We start from the raw sequence: 16,803 nt of genomic DNA on the forward strand, positions 1-16,803 counted from the left end.
CCCAGGAGACTCACATTCAGTAGATCGGGGGTGGAGTGGGGGGTGGGGGAGGGGAAGAATCTGTACTTTTAAGATCCCCAGAGATTCTGATACAAGGAAATCCAGAATCGGGAACCCCGCTGATAGATCTGTTTAGAAGCAAAAGGCCTTGTCTTCAGCCTTCTCCCTCTTCCTCAGACTAATTCCTAAAGGATAAATGCAATGAGTAAATAAAGACAGTTGTCAAGATGTTCATGGAATGACGTTTTTTTGTTTTACATTTTTCAACTAGTTAAGACAACAACATTACAATGATTGACTTCTTTCATTTAGTTACATAAATAAAATTTTTATAAATATCTCTTTATAAACAATATAAATAGCTTTACAACATAAATACATTTATGCATGACACGAATTTACAAACAGCAATGTTTACAGCTGGTTTTGTCAGTCTCTTAAAAACTGTCGCTTGTCATCACGCCGGTGTAGGTGTGTGTGTTTCATGTATATAATATATATATAATATATAACTTTTTATTTTTCATTTTTAAAAAAACAAACAATAAAATCATACCCCCCCTCCCTAAATAATAATAAAACAGCTGGTGTTGTGTATTCCCAATACCAGGGGGGGAAAAAGAAAGAAATGTAAAAGCCACATTGCCTTGCAGGTGCTTCCAGATGACCAAGGGTGACCTCAGCAAAACGGAGCAGGTTCCCAATCCTGAAACACAAAGGGGACACAGGAAACTCAGTTCTGGAACTTTAGCTGAGAAAGCCCAGCCTGCCAGGTTGTTCTAGAACCTTCCTCTCCTTCCAGAAGCAGCAGGAAGCAGTGTCCCTCCACCTGTGCCCTGCAGGCCCTGATGAAGGCCTTCCTGTAGAGGCAAAGGGGCCCTTCCACTGGCCTTTTCCAAGCCCTCATCTCACCTCCTGTTGTGACCTTGGCACTTCCTGTCCCAGCACAGGTGGAACCAGAATGTCTGCTAGTCCACCTCCCCCTCAGGCTACCTGCAGGCCTTACCCTTGGTACTCGGTGAGATACAGTGAGGGAAAGAGAATGTGAAATGTCCCTCTCTCCCTTTCTTCCTACAACCCAAGCCCTCAGGCAGGTGCTTGCCTACGCTCTGTGGCTGGGTGACAGTGGAAGGAAAAGAAACATCTGAGGAGTCAGGAATTCTGGGCTCAAATCCCAGTTCTGACATTTGTTTCCTGGATGGCCCTGGCGAGCTTTGAGTATCGCTTTTCTCACCCATAAAATGGGATAATAGCCACCTCCCAGGGCTGGCTGTACGATTCAACAAGGGGCCACACAATGGACGTCAGCACAGTGTGGGTCACAGCTGCCAAGCAGAAAGCAGCACTTTCTACCCCAGCTCGGAAAAGGGTCTCCTTCAGAAGCAGAGGAGATGGTGTCTCACCAGGGCTCGGTTTGCTGGGTTTAGAGTTGCCAGTCATTTGATGAGGGCTCTACCCAGTCTTAGTTAGTGGGGGTGTGGGTGCTTTAGGGCCCGAGGAAGGCGACCTCCTGAGACTATGTGGGGCCCTCCTCCCATAGAACAGCGCATGCAGAGGGACGCCAGTCCTTATTGGCTTGATGAACTCTCCCCCAACTCCCTTCTCTGGCCGTCCCATGTGTTTAAACAGATGACAGATGTCTGTGATGTCCCTGGGGCCTGTGGGCAAAGTGTCTTTCAGGCATTGGCCACACCCTGTCTCTATCATTAGCATTCTATAATCAAGACTATAACTATCAGTACCAATCATTATGGCGGCTACTTAGCGCCAGCGTCAACTCCTGAGTGGAGGAATGGCCACAACCGCAGGAGAGTTGTCATCAATGTGAAAAATCTAAGCTGTCTTTCTCATGTAGGCCCCAACAGTGAGCCATCCCAGGCATCTCCACTAGGAGGCTGCAGGCCAGGGGAAGGGTGCTGTGCCTTCTCACAGGGGTGGGGGGTGAGGGTGGGGCTGAGAAGGTGAAGGGTGTTGGAGGTGGGTGTTTAGCTAAGAGAGGACTTTCAGGAGATGGACAAACTTCCCTGGTCAAAGCAAACTGGATTCCTCCTGCACAGCATCTCACTTCCTTTTGGATCATCACCTGGTACCCACAGACAGCCACACCCAAGAACAAGGAGCCTATGGGGACATGCATGCCAGGTACTTTCCAGGCCCTCATGTCATCTCCCCATAAATGTTTAGATTCTCAAGTTTGAGCTTGGTGCTTAAATCACAAATGGAAAATCTGAGGCCCATGCCTCCATCTCTTTATTGTTTAGATTGGAGAGAAAAGAGCAAAGGTATTATGATGGTAGCTAAGAAAGTCTGGGCCCCAAGTGCCAGAATTATTTCTCCCCATGCAGAGGTGAGTCAAGATCTCAGACAAACAAAGTCCCTACAGAAATGAGGAGGAGCACACAGCCTGGCCAAGTCTGGCTGCAGAGAAAGGAAGGGCCCCAGCTACAGCTGGGAGTAGTGCAGCTAAGCTGACTAGGGCAGGGTTCTTCGGTAATTGACGCACATTTTTAAGAGCCACTTTGGGGGTGCTTCAGGTCCCAGATCACTTTCAGTTAGCGTCTGGCCCTCGGGTTGGTCATGAATTAATCTGAGGAGGCAATTATAGCTCAGGTGAAAAAATTGTTCTGTGCTGTGTGGACAAAAAAGAGGTGCTGTAATAAATCTAACCAAAAGTAACCTCACAGTGTGACTCTGATCATAAATTCCTAACTGGGCAGGTCATGGTGGGCAGTCACACCTGAGGCCTGTAACTTCCATAGTAAAAGGCTGTCTTTGCCTTAAACAAGCCCTGTCCATTGTTTTTGTGCATCTAGGTTAACAAACCTTTGCAATGCCTCTTTTTCAGACCCCTCAGAAGTATAATCACCCTCAAGAGAGCACATAACCTTGTTAACTGTCCTGTAATCAAATCCCTGCCTTGCTTTCTCCCACCTTCACATAATCTTCTTTATGTTCCCTCTTTAATTCCAAATGTGTAAAAGAAACTGCAAAACTCATTCTCCAAAGCATTTTAGATCTTGTTTCCTGGCAATGTCATCAGTTTGGCTCAATGAACTCATAAAAATTCTCTACAGGTTTGGACATTTCTTACATAGACATTTACTTGGCATAGTCAGCAGGATTCTGGAGAAGACCACCCAGGACCACCCTGTGGACCTAGACCCCGTGCTAGGTACCAGCAGGGGCCCATGGTACCCCACCGGCTCCCTGCTTTGCATTGGGTGAACTTGGGTGAGTTTTCTCTCAGAATCCTGGGCCTCCCTGCTTTAGGTAGCAGGTCCTGTCTTTACCTGAGCTGTTCTTAGAAAATACTTGAAGTGAATGGTTTGAGATAACCCAAGGAAAGGAGAAGAAAAATGGGTGGCTGATTTTAATTTCATTTTTTTTAATTGGATGCTTACTGAGAGTCTGAACAAAATCTTTGCTAATTGAAAGAGAGACAGAACTCTCTTTAGCTCTGAAAGAGAAAGGATACTTCCTTCCCCAACCCAAATAGCCAATGGGGTGATGATAGTTGTTGCAGATCCCCGAATCCGGAGTGGTGGAGATTGGTTCTGTGAAGCATGCAGTACAGTAATAAGAAGCCAGCAGGAGCCCTGGGGAGAGTGCTTTGTGAAGGTCAGGGCACCCTGGAATGGGTTCACCCCTAGAGAGGGGCCCATGACTTGGAAAGCATCATGATTCCAATGGCAATCCTGTAAGCTCTGATTGGCCCTTGGTTGGGTATTCATAGGTGACTAAGAATCTTCGTAGGGTTTTCTGAAGAAAAATTTCCTCTAGGGCGTGAAGAGTCCTATGAGGATAGTCACCACATTTGGCTCGTCCAGAGATGGGCATGTAAAGGCTTGGTTTCCCTAGAAGTTTGTTCAGACTCTACAAATCTCCAAGTTAATATGGAAAACCATGCCTCCGAGGGCGACAAGCCCCATGACAGTCAGCCTTCCACTGATGCTCCTGCAGGAAGATGACTGAAATGAGGATCCTTTTGATATTTCTAAATTAATCTTTTGTATGCACGATTAGAAAAAGCTTACTATAAGATTAGGCAGAATGAATGGAAAGCATATTTTAATTGGTTTCTCCAAGTTTCCAGAAGAGGATCTAGATAAGTGGAGCAAACTATGATGTCGTTTAGATGGCAATCCAATTATCTGAGGTATTAAAAAACACCTGTCCTTATTTTAAAGGGCAGGGGGAGGTCATTTGGAACTTGACTTGTCAAGGACAGATATAAATTGTGTCTTCTTATCCCAACTGCCAAAACAAAATTTGGATCTACTGTTCTTTTATAAACTTGTGAGTTTTTCTCATGGCTAAAAGGTCTCTATTTGCGTCTGTCTATGTATATCTATAAGTATGTTATAAATGTTAAATTGTCTTCTACCTCTGGGTGGTATTGTTAAAATACATTTAATTAATTAAAATTAATTGATTTGAAGGCAAGTGCTTATAAAGGATTGGGTATTCTAAAATTCTCAGAAATATAGAAACTAACCTGCAAGCTTTTCAAATTCATGTGAGCTAAGATTAATCTTTAGTAAATCAAAGTTAAAACTTTAGTAAATAAAAGTTAAAGCAATGAAAGTTTGTTGCTTTAATCTACATTAATAATTGACTGAAATCTATGAAATATGTTTCTAGAGGTTATAAAATGTCTTCATAAATTTGACTTCTTTGTTTCCATTACAAATTGAGGTTTTAAGTGTTAAAATCTCAATATGTGTAATTAAAACTACTAGGAGTAACTGCAGTATTCTAGAAGGCTCCCTGGTACACCTCAAAAGATTTGTTTTTAAGTTATATTGCATGGGAAGCATTGTAAAATAAGTGGTAAAAACACTTTTACAGTATATTGAATGGGTAAACAATGGTTGTAAATTAAACAAATAGTTGGGGCTATAGGAAATCCAAGACAGCTGCTTGGTTCTCGTAGGCTCTCTGGCAAACCCCATTTTTTTGTTTTTTGCATTCCTTCATGCATCATAGTGCATTTAAATTGGACTTAAATTAAATGAAAGAGCTGACATTATTGAAAAGAGACGTTTTACACTATTGCCAAAGTTTGATAAAGTCACTTCATGCAAATGCCAAATTAGTAACCACTTCCTTTCAGAGAGAGCTCCCAGGAGACAAAGACTTTGAAAAAGGTCACTGACTGTCACCTGGAGATTTTGTTTTATGGAAAGGACATAAAATAAAAGATACTCTCCATCCTCGTTGGAAGGGACCTTATCAGGTGCCTGACCACAAATGGACATCTACCCCGGAGTCTGACACTCGCCTCTGCCTACAACAAGCATCCAAGCCCCTCCAGGATGAGAAGCTGCTGACACCAGAGGAACACAGCCATCCCAAGACATCGACAAGGCCTGTCCCCCTACAGATTGATGTTGAACTCAGAATCCATTGTTTTGATTGTCTTTACCTGTCTGCTAATGATATTAGTCACAATAATAGTTAAACTTGTTCTTTGGGTTTTTCTATATAGTCTAACTGCTTATGGCTACTGAAGATGTATAAGATAACTGTTAATATCCTTTCTCTAGCTTATGTCAATGATATAGTGAATGCAAAATACAGGAAAATGAGAGACGGCAAAACTCAGATCATGATCGTTCACAGGATAGAAATGATCCAGAGTGTTTTTCACAACAAAGGCCATAAGACCTGACTGCCTTCCATTTACCTGCCGTTCCCTTTTTGGGGAAAATCGGCCTCAACTCACATCCCATGGTTATGGTATTGCCCCATCCCCAAAGGTCAACAAGAGGACCTCCATACTAAGACTTCCTGGGAATGAACCTTCCTAGCGCTATGAGACCACACTGTCTGACCAAAAGGTTGGCCATCAATGCATCCTTCAGACTGATTTATGACCAAAACGGGGAATTGTGGATGAAAAGGGGTTCCATGGAAAGTAACCTCACAGGGTGATCTAATTACAAATTCCTACCTGGGAGGTCAGGCCTATAATTTTCATAATAAAAGGCTATCTTTGCCTTAAACAATCCTTCTCCATTGTTTCTGTGCATGTAGGTTAACATAACTTTGCCTCTTTTTCAGACCCCTTAGAAGCATAATCACCCGCAAAAGAACACATAACCTTGTTAACTATCCTACAATCCAATCCCCCGCCTTGCTTTCTCCCACTTTCATGTAATCTTCCTTACGTTCCCTCCTTAATTTCCAAAGTATAGTAGAAACTGCAAAAGTGTCATTCTCTGCAGCAAGATTTGAGAGAACTTGCTTCCTGGTACTTTTGTCAGTTTGGCTCAAATAAACTCTTATTAAATTCCCTACCAGTTTGGATGTTTCTTACGGCAGCAGCTATGAAAAAGGCTTAGGCAATGTGCTTGAAAGTTTCAAAGAGGGGTGCTCTTATTACCCTGGGGGGGGAAGGAAACAGCGGGGACACTGATAAGGCTTCTCGGGTGAGAGAGCAGCTTGGCCTGGAGTGAGACAGACAGGCTCAGGGACAGGGAATGGCAATAGCCAGGCTGTAAAAAAAGGCTGGAAACCAATAGGGGTCGGATTCTAAAGCACTTGAATATCAATTTCAAAGGCTGGAAAGTGGTTTTCCCTTGGGTACTGATGGACAGCAAGAATGGACGGGAAGGAGGGAAGGAGAGGAGGTGAGGACCTTTGCAGAAGCACACTTCGAGCTTGCGGCACCTGGCAGAGGCTGTAGGTAGCATGGGGTTTCTAGCTCCGGTGGAGGGTGAGGAGACCAGAATACAGGCAGGGAGCCCAGACATGATGGGGGTGGGCAGGTTGGTGAGGAGCTCAGTTTGGGCCATAAAGAGTTTGAAGTTTGAAGTTTGAAAATAAGATTTATTTTAGTCTCTTTTTCCTTGCCCCGAAAAATTGTGGCAAACACTTCGATGCTGAAGTCACACGGGCTGCAGCAGCATCAGGACCCTGGACAGACCAGTTTGCCCACAGCCACTGTTCAGAGAAGGGACAAGAATCAAAACGCTCTGGGGGCAGAAGAGCTCTCTGGTGATGCTAACAGAGAGCTATTCTGTCTACTGTGAGGAGGTAGATATTGCTCCAAGTTGGTCCCACTTCAGGGGCAATAGACCCAGGAAGCGTCCTGACCTCTGGGCTGCGTACTGCCTCGCACCATGATACAATGGCTGGCAGATCAACTTACCCTGGGCTTGTGTGTATGCCCTTCCACCTCTGTTCCCATAAACCCAGGATCTCCCCTCAATGCCTCCATTTGGCGAATTGGGGCAAGTGTTGCTGGTTTGCTTATGGTCCAGTGGTGGACGGACACCACCAAACTGTCTCTGCTTCTCCGGAGGAAGTGGGGGTGGGGGAATGGAGTGGGGTGGGGTGGGGGTGTGTTCATCCATCCAGAACTGTTTCTGACCTTGTCACAGTTCCCTGACTACTTACTTCATCCCTCTCTTCATCTGTAAAATGGGACAGTAAATAGGGTTGGGGGAAAGGCCATCACACACACTTGATCTCGTGCCCGGAATGACCTGGCTCCCCTTCAAAGGCCGCTGGGAGGCGGAAAGGTCCCAGGGGTCGGGGATCAGAGGAACCTGCCTCTGGGCGGGGGTGGGTGTGGGTGTTCAGGCTAGGTTCCGCTGGGCGCTGTAGGGGAGCTAGGTGTGCGCGAGCGCCGGGCGGCCAGGGTTGGTGGTACTCACCGCCGCCAGGGGTCGCCGCACTAACATCCCAGGCCGCTCGTGGAGCCGATTCGGTCCAGTTTGAGGCCGAAGCAGCCCCTGGACTTGCCCCTCCTGCCTGTGTTTTTGCGCGTGTTGGGGTTTTCCTGCAGAAGGCGGACCACCCGAGACCTGGTGTCCACGCGTAGGTCCCGGAGCAATCGCGACTGGTCGCCCTTGAGATTGGCGCCACTGCCTCCGGGAGTCTTGTCGCGCTTTTTCTGACCACCGCCCTCAGCGTGGGACACGGCCAGCTCCTCCCCTTGCGGAGTTCTCGGGCCCTGTCCGAGGAAAAGAGCAAGCAGGTGAAGGGATGCACAGTGGCAGGGGGTGGGGTGGGGGGGGTGGGGGGGCTGATGCTCCAGCCCCAGGCGCCCAATAGCGCCGTTTGTCCCTTCCGAGTCCGGAGCTCACTCCGATAGATGCGGGACAGCTCGGCCCTGCATCCACCTGCCACGCGGCCGCGGTGTCCGCTCCTTCGGGGAGTCCCTTGCCCTCCTCTCCTTTCCCTCTTGCTTGGCTGGCCACAGTGGAGCAAGGGCTGCCCATCTGTCGACGATCTCCCGAGGCTGGGGACGTAGACCCCGAATCCAGGCTTCGAGGGCTCCCCGGCTGTCACCCACACACATCCCAGAGGAAAGGGCCGCCTTCCCGCCCTCTCTGCTCCCTCTTGCGAGCCACATCCTCCTAGACCCCCAGCACACCCACACAGCCCCTCACAGTCCCGCTACCCCTGCAGTAGCACCCACCTTCGGTGGCGCCCCGGGCTTGGCTTCGGAGGGCAGGAGCGAGAGTAGCATGAGCAGCAGAGCGCAGGCCAGCAGCTGGGAGAGGTGCATGGTGCCCGCGGGGTGGAGGGGCGCACACCAGCGGCAGCGAGGGCAGGCGCGTAGGCGGGCGCGGAGCAGGCTGGCGGGGCTGCGGTGCGGACGCGGGTCCCAGAGCTGCGAGGCGCCGGCTGGGTGCGCTCTGAGCCCGCGGCTCGGCTCACGCCTTTATAATCCAACCTGCCGCTGATGTCAGCCTCCCGCCCACCAGGCTGCCCGGGCCAATGGCACGCGCTCCGAGGGCCGGGAGGGGGCGCCGGGGGCTCCCCCTCTGCCCCCACCCTCATCTCACCCCCGAGGCATCCTACGGCTCGGCGGGCTCTCTCTTGGCTGCACTCGGAGCTGCAAAGTGGCGCGCACAGGCTAACTCTGCATCAAACGCGCGTCCTGGCATGCCAAGTGTCAATGCTCCGGGTGCCCTGCACGCACTTGGACCTTCACACACACCCTCTCCCCGGAAGGAATGTTTCCCTCTTTGCAGGTGCAAAGACAGGCTCATAGGAATTTTCAGTCACTTGCCCAAAGTCACAAAGCCAGAAAGTTAGCGCAGCCCGAAATCCACGCAGATCTGCCTTGTTGCCAAACTCTCCCTCAGGCACCTGACAAACGCAGGCCTGGCGCCGCGGCTCCACCTTTCACCTGCTCGCGGGGAGTTCAGATCGCACCGCCGCCTTCGGGTGGGGTAGGCCGAAGACAGGCTCGGATGTCTGGGTGCAGAGAGAGCGAGCGGGGCTTTGCCCGGGGCCGCAAGGGGGAGCGCAAGTCCTACACCCGAGAGTGCAAGCTTGTCCCTCGCCTGTGTGTTTGAGAGCGAAGAGTGAACAAGGTGGGCTGTGAGGGCAGCCCCGAGATGCGGGTGCCCGTGCAGGTGTGCCGCAGCCTCGTGTGCCCGCCACCGTGGCTCGAAGTGCGTGGTACAGGACGTCCGCGTGTCTGACCAGGCGGCGGCTTCCGTCTGCCCCGACCGGTGCGCGCCTGACCCCGTCTGCACCCACTCAAGGATCCTCAGGGTGGGGGTGTCTGCTCCAGTGTCCTGTGCGGCTGCACAGGCACAGGCTGGAGAGGGAGCTTTATCCAGCCCCGAGCCCAGTCTGGCTTCGGTGAGCCGGGACAGGCAGTCGCTTTCGCGTTTTCGCCAAAGCGAGGTCCTGGTCGTAGTTGTTGGACACCGCCACGCAGACCTGCTGCTCACGACTCCTCCTTGGGCAGGGCGCCTCTACCGCACGGGCTCTGAGGAGTCCCTTCGGATGGGCCGAGGAGGCGGAGAACCCAGCATCCCAAGGATTGAGCGAGGTGCAGGAATCTGTGACTCCGCTGGCGCCCAACAGGATTGGGCTGGAGAGCGGACGACTAGGGAAGAGGGAGGGATCTCCAGGTGGGCGATGGAAGTCCCTCTTTGCCTACTGAACAAAGAATGTAACCAGTCTGGAACTTCTCTTAGACTTCTTTATTTACATGGGCTTCAGGAGCCGGGCAGACTGACTCTAGAGCCAAGCACTGGGCCGGTTTCCAGGGGGCAACAGCCAGGGCGCAGTGGCATGTTCCAGGCGCTAACACGACCCTGCGGGATGCAGGCGCCAGAATGAGCTTTTTCAGGGAGAGGAAGCTGCACCCGAGGCGGGAGGGCGGCTGGAAATCAGAAAGAATCGGATGCTACGCGGTGGCTCCACAGCAGAGCGTGGGCCCAGAGCAGGGAGGCACGGCCGCTCAGTTCTGCCTCGGCTCCCTATGTCCCACCCTGGCACTGACTCTAACTGCCGACCAACCAACCGTGCCCTAAATCCCTTTGTTTGAAAAATAGCCTATATGTACGGCCTGAGTTTGGGTAGAGGAATCTCCTGTTTTTGAGGAGGAGTCAGACGTGAACGGGGCATTCTGTGTGAGTTCTGGTGAGTTGACTCACCACCTCCACCCAGCCCGCCAGATTGCCTCTTTGAGGTTATTATCCATAGAGAAAGGAAGAGGGAAGGATCTCCAGGTGGGCGATGAAAGTGTCCCCTCCTCTTTGTCTACTGGACACAAAGAGATGCAAGCAATCTGGACTTCTCTGAGACTTCGCTCAACACCAGCTTAAGGAGCTGGGCAGGCTGATTTTAGAGCCAGGCGCTGGTTTCCGACATCAAGATCTACACTCTCTGAAACCCCTTATTAAGGACAGGTTGGAAGCTTCCGGTGCTCCATGGTCACCCCCTTCTGTCTGAATGTCTGTAGGCTGGTTCTTCCTGTCTTCTGTGTCTCTTGGATGTGACAGCTGGGTAACTATCTAGATCTCCCTCTCTTTGAGCCTTGAGACTAAATTAGAGTGAATTGTGGAGCAAGGCTTCCCTCAGGCAGGCAGTGCGGCAGGCAGCTCCAGCCCAGCTGGGGCCTGGGAGGTGGGGTGGGTGGAAGTTCAAGGATTGGGCTGGAGGGACATTCACGGAGGGAGGTAGTGGACACAGGACTGTCTTCAACAGAAGGTTTCACCTCCCCCTTGGTTTCCTTGCACAGGAAGCTGCAGAGGAGCCTCTCTGTCCCTCCTGGGCCTACGGCTGGGCACTCCCTTTTGCCTCCTTTTCCCCTCATGAGGTCCACTTCTGCTCTGGCCCCAGGAGCCAGGCCTGGGAAAGTTGGACCCACTGAGCAGCTGAACAGGAGCTGTTCGTGGCACTTTATTGAATGCTCAGTGTGAAAGCTGATGGCAAAGGAGAGAGAAAAGGCCACTGGGCCTCAGGAGCCTGGCAATTCTGTAGGGAATCCAGTCATTTGTCACTTTTCCACACACTTATTCCTCAAGTATCCAGTGAGCATCCTTGTAGCCTGCAAAGTTCCACCTGGGCTGGGAAGAACCCCCAGGAAACAGACACTAGCACTTTAGTTTGAAAAGGACCATGGCAGGGAGGGAGGGCACCTCCCTCAGCCTGGACAAGCAGGGCGGGCTTCCTAGAGGAGGGAAAGCCTGTGCTGAGCCAGGAAAGGAGACCTGGCAGGAGGAGAGAAGGGAAATCTAGATGGAAAACAGAGTGACTCCCTTTGGGCTAACAGGGAATGCACTCAAGCTTAGAGGGGGCAGTATAAAAAAAAAAAACACAATCAAAGGAGAGATTGCCCTGCCTGTGGAACAGCGCCCCCTCCTGGCCCTGGGGCCAAACAAAAGGATTCTTAGGCACAGAGAGAAGGGGAGGATTGTTCAGCAACCCATCTGTTTTCTCTGCAATTATTTCATCCCAGGGGCCCCCTTCCAGCTGCATAACTTCCCAGAGAGGACACTGAACAGGCGGTGAGCAGATCTCATGGAGGCCGGGCAGGGAAATTGCAGCGGGACCCTGGCCAAGTCCCATCACTGCACGGGGCCTTCAGTTTCACCACCTATAATTGGGAAAAAGCTGTCCTTGCCTCCTGGACGGGGGCAGAAGGAATCAGGAGGCCGGATGAGAGGTTTCTGACCCCTGGATGAAGCAGCTGTGGCAGAAGAGATATCTGAATGTTACTGTACAAACACACACACTCTCAGATGGGGGAAGGGGTGGGGGGGAGGGTCGAATCCTGCACCCCTGAGACGCTCTAGGACTGTTTGGAGGTAGGACCCATAGAGGACACAGAGGCCATGACCTGGCCAGGTCTTCTAGAGCTTGGTACCTGCTCCAGGAGTCCTGCACCTATGGAACTTGGCTTTAGGAGAGGAGTTGGAGGCCAAGGAAGTGTCATCCAGCCTTCCTGGGCCAGAAATTCCAGGAAAGCTTAACCTCATCATGCCATGAGGTCTTTGACCCCAGGACACCCCCACCTGATGAGCCAGCTGCTCTCCTTTTCCTTTCCCAGGGGCCCTGCCAGCACCTGCTCCAGATGGCCTCCAACCCTGCTGTCCTACACAGGCCCATGACGTCAGAGTTTATCCCTCCTTTTTTTTTTTCTTTCTTTTCAAATAAAAGACAGATAGGCTAGACAGATAGCCTCAACAGACAGGCTCTTTTCCTGGGGGGAACAACTGCTCCCCACGTGGCTGTCACCAGGCCGGTGAGGCAGTAGAGGCTGAGGCCTCAACCCTGAGAAAGTGAGCAGGGTGGTGAGGGGGAGGGGCCCTCCAGCAGAGGACGGCTCAGCGTCTGGCCCTCAGTGTAGAGCACGCACCAGATGTTTGCAGAGGGAATGGATCTGCTGCCAGGCCGTGTGCCTGGGGACCTGGCTTGCCTTGGCTGGGCTCTGGAGTTTTGCAAGCAAGGAGCCACTCTTTGCTGCTATGGGGGTCCCTGCAGTGAGCCCACCTTCTTGGTGTGTACCTGCAGGAAGTGTCTATTGTCTGGTCTTGGAGATTGTGTTTCAGATTTGTTGGCGATCCCAGTCTTGATGGAAGGGGTCTTCTCCCTGTGGATAGAAGGGGCCCCTTAACTCAGCACCTCCAGAGAAGGGAGCAGGGATGGCCTGACAGGGTCCAGGGCCACCGGTCAGCTCGAGGAGCCACGTCTTGGGTTTGCCAAGCTGGACCCTTCTCAAGATTTTTGCCCCAGAAGTGTGTGATCACCAACTTTCTGGTGAGCAGTCAATTTTTAAAATGAGAATGACCAGAAAACACTACAGAGAGAGAGAGAGAGAGAGAGAGAGAGAGAGAGAGAGAGAGAGAGAGAGAGAGAACTAAGTCATATGCTAATGAAGATTAGAGGGAACATATTTTTTGCAATCTGGGCTCCACACAGATTGGAAAATAATACTTTTAAGCCCAAAGCCAAAAAAAAAAAAAAAAAAGCCCATAAATTGTTTGAAAACCACCCTCATATCTGTGTGAGTTCTTTCTGGGCCCAATGTACAACATCACACAACAAATCTTTTCTCCTGGATTGTCTGGGAATGTCTCTGTGTCCCAGTGCATGCCGGGCAAGGAGAAGAAGGGTCCTACCTCCCAAACGATGGCCTGTTTTGCCTTATGGGTGAAATAACTTAAGAGAGAAGGCTTTAGTTTAGGGTTCAGAAATTCTGGTCAAGCAGCTGCTTGGCGATCTTGGGCTCTATGGAGGTGGTGAGAAGGGAAGACAGTCTCTCTGAGTAGTGGGCCATGCTAGTGTTTTTTTGCTCCCAGTTCTCAGCCCGCTGGAGAAGCTGAAATGGCAAATGTTTGCTTGCCTGGCCACCCCTGCCGACTGTGCGTGGGTGTGTGCCCTGGACGCCCCCAGGCAGACATGCCAGACTTGGTTTTATATTGGGGACCGTTGTCTCAGAGAAGCCAGGGCCATGCAGAATGCTGTCAGTTACACTGCAAAAGCAGTTCCTAGGGCACAGTGGCAGTGGCGACAGCATCCACTATTCTGTGTCAGGGGTGTCACCAACACAGTGTTGGCAGCAAGGGCAATGCTGTTGCTTACAAGAAAGACCCTTGAATGATCTCCAATACAACCCATAACCTCAGTGCCAGGTCACTGCCTGACCTCTCCAACATTTCATTCCAGAATAACCAGTCTGCCAGAGCCCCACTGCCCCCAGACAGCCCCTGCTGTCATGGTGAGGACATCTCGCCTTTTTTCTGCACCTTCGGTGGTGGCTAGAAGGGCAATGGGGACAACATGTAAAGGTGCCAGGTGGCTCTCCTATGGAAACAGCAAAGCAAATCATCAGAAGAACGTTCGGGTTCTCACTAGGTTCAGGCTGACCGTGCTGGCTGTGTTGTCTTTAAATTATTTTATGGGATGATTTAAAATATCACACTGACGCTATAGAATTAGACAGTTCCCGACTATAGCTCACAGCCTGGTGGGGGAGAGTTAACTTTGGTAAAATAAATGTAACATATGCTCATACATATTACTAAACTGAGCAAATATTTCTAACTTCAGCACCTTCTTACCCCATTAGATCCAAATGTGTTTCTCAAGCAGAATAGTCTTCACGGAGCTAAAAGAAACACAGTGTGGTGAGTGATATGTTGAGATAATCCAGAAAGCGGGGTGGTGGCTGAGTGGGAACGGGGGATGGGCGGGCTGGGAGTCTGCAGGCTGGGCTGGGAGGGGCATGCCTGGCTTCAGAGAATAGCGCCCAGATCCCCAGATCGAGGAGACCAGACAGTGGGGTCCTTCCCCGTTTTTTTACCCTGAGGGATCTTGGACTTGGAAGGATTAAATGTCATACTCTGGACATCCTGGCCCCGCACCACCAGGAGTCCCACCCGGACCGTGAGCATGCCACCTTCTCTTTGTCCCCTTGAATATCCATTGCGCAAAGCCTGCAGATGACTGCAGAGCCGCAACGCAGTGGTCAGACTAGCGAGGTGTGGCCAGGGCTGTTCACTGAGAACCTCCTGGGAGGTGAGGCTCATGAAAAAGGATGTGTGACCCTCAGGACAGTTTCTGAGCCCTGCCAATGCAGGAGCCATTCCAGAACAGGCTGGTTTCTGGCAGAAGGGCCTGGCCAGGACCTGAAGTGTTGTGGGATGGCCTGGGAATCTTTCTGTGTAGTGATTCTGCTGAGCGCTGAGGCGCTTCTCGGGCATGTGGGTTCCCACGATTTCTCCTCTAGTTCAGCGGGGACAGCAGAGGGGCCCCAGCTTTGGAGTCCCACAGGCCCCTGAGCAAGTCACTGTCACAGTCCTAAAGCCACGGAGACCTCTTTCTCTCTGTCAGCTTCTGGGGGAACTCCTGTGTCTATCTCAGAAACCCCAGCTCCTTGCACACTGCCTGCCACATAGTAGGTGCTTAATAAATGCACAGGGACCAAAGGCCAGCACCACACTAGGCCTCAGGGGGCAGCAGGGACAGAGACTGCCTCTGCCCTCACAGAAGGAAGGCACTGGCTAAGTGACCAGCGGCCCCATTTTGCGGATAGGGCTGTAGAGGTCCCAACTGGCTACCCAATCTGCCCTCAGCCATACACCGGCCTCGGCAGGCTGCTTGAGCCTAGTGGGTGAGCTGGCTGAACTGCAGTGAGTCATGGCTCTGGGGCTGGGGCTGGGGAGCAGCGCATCGACTTCGTGCGAGAACATCTGCTGAGGGGAACAGCTGTCTCCACCCTGCACTGAGCGGGCTCCCGTGGGAACGTGGTCTGTGGCTTGGCAGAGGAACGGACACAACTCCTCCACCACCCGTAGCCATTTGTAGGGTGGGGGTGCTCAGAGTTCTGAGGCCTTTGTCATATCTGTCAGTGGTCATTTCTCTGGGACGGCACTGTCCCCTCTTCCCATTCTTTCCTACTTTAATTTCTGGGAGGTCTAGAAAGGACAGGACCAGATAAGTTGGGAACACTGTAGTCACAAGATTTGGGGAGACAGAGAGCTCTTGTGTCAGGAAACCAGCCCTTTCAGGAGGCCAGCATGAATGAGGTGGTCTGGGGCCAGATCAGGATGGCATAGGTTCTGAAAGGGCAAGGGTGACATACACGGGAAAAGAGCAAGGCTGATGGTGGGTGGAGGGAAAGGGGAGGAGGTGGGTGTCCTCCCTTCGGTTGTCCTGGCGAGAAAGACCACTAGGACTCACCTTGGATTCCCAGCAGTGGGGGCCTGGCACACAGCGAGTCCCTGTGTGCGATCAAAGCAATGAACGAGCTTGACCTACCAGACAAACCCTCTCTCACACTAGCCATGGGGACACGGGGTAGTCCTGAGGTTGCCAGGGAAAAGAAGCCAGAACCTGGTCTGGGCAGAGCCTCCATTTCTGCCTTGGGCTGGGGATCTTCATAGCTTTCTCACTCCCCTTCCCTAGTGTCTCCTCTGGCTGACACCTACCTGGGAGGTGGCTACTGGGTTAGGGCTGCTCAGTCTGGGACTGAGACAGAAACGAGACAGTGGCTCCGACGTGGGCAGGGCCTGGTATCACGGTGGCTGAACAGTTTCCAGATCAAGGCGAGGCCATGCCTGGTGGGGGAGGCAGGGCTGGAAACGAGGGCCCGTACAACCTCCCAGGATGTCAGCTGAACTCACACAATTCTCTGTTCGATGTGGAACCACAGAGAGTGGAAGTCAGGGCAGCTCTGTGTCTCCTGGAGGCAGGAGGTGAGAAAAGAGCTGCCTCTGGCAGTTATCTGACCTAAGAGGACTTGACCAGTAGCGATGAGCTCATGGGCACCAGTGCAGAGCTGGGTGGTGACAAGACAGGAAAGGCAAATGTTTTGCTGGAGACCTGGAGGGCTGGGGCTTTCACATGACCTCATGTGATAAGATGCTCCCAGGCCTGACTAGGCCAGGAGCCGGGATAGCTGAGTCCCGCAGGAGGGTTTCCTGCTGCTGGTCCTGCCAGGCCTCTGCCCTCCACGTAGGCACCTGTTCTCACTGGAAACTGGAGGCTGAGCCCTAGGAATTCAGCTTTGACATAACCTGGGCAATGCCGAACTTTTTTGGG

At 51.6% G+C, this 16,803-nt stretch overlaps 1 protein-coding gene across 1 annotated transcript; it reads right to left on the reverse strand.

Moving 5' to 3' along the window:
* Nucleotides 1–426: 426 nt before the first annotated feature.
* On the reverse strand, nt 427–8,580 carry NPPC (natriuretic peptide C). Its single transcript, XM_081051435.1, has 3 exons — nt 8,429–8,580; nt 7,662–7,960; nt 427–706 (listed from the first exon to the last, which is right to left on the reverse strand). Exons 1-2 carry the CDS (start codon nt 8,516–8,518, stop codon nt 7,682–7,684), a joined length of 369 nt encoding a protein of 122 aa, XP_080907561.1. The 5' UTR covers nt 8,519–8,580; the 3' UTR covers nt 427–706; nt 7,662–7,681.
* Nucleotides 8,581–16,803: the final 8,223 nt, after the last annotated feature.

The sequence above is a fragment of the Rhinolophus hipposideros genome, assembly GCF_964194185.1.
Source record: "Rhinolophus hipposideros genome assembly, chromosome: 6".
Taxonomy (NCBI): domain Eukaryota; kingdom Metazoa; phylum Chordata; class Mammalia; order Chiroptera; family Rhinolophidae; genus Rhinolophus; species Rhinolophus hipposideros.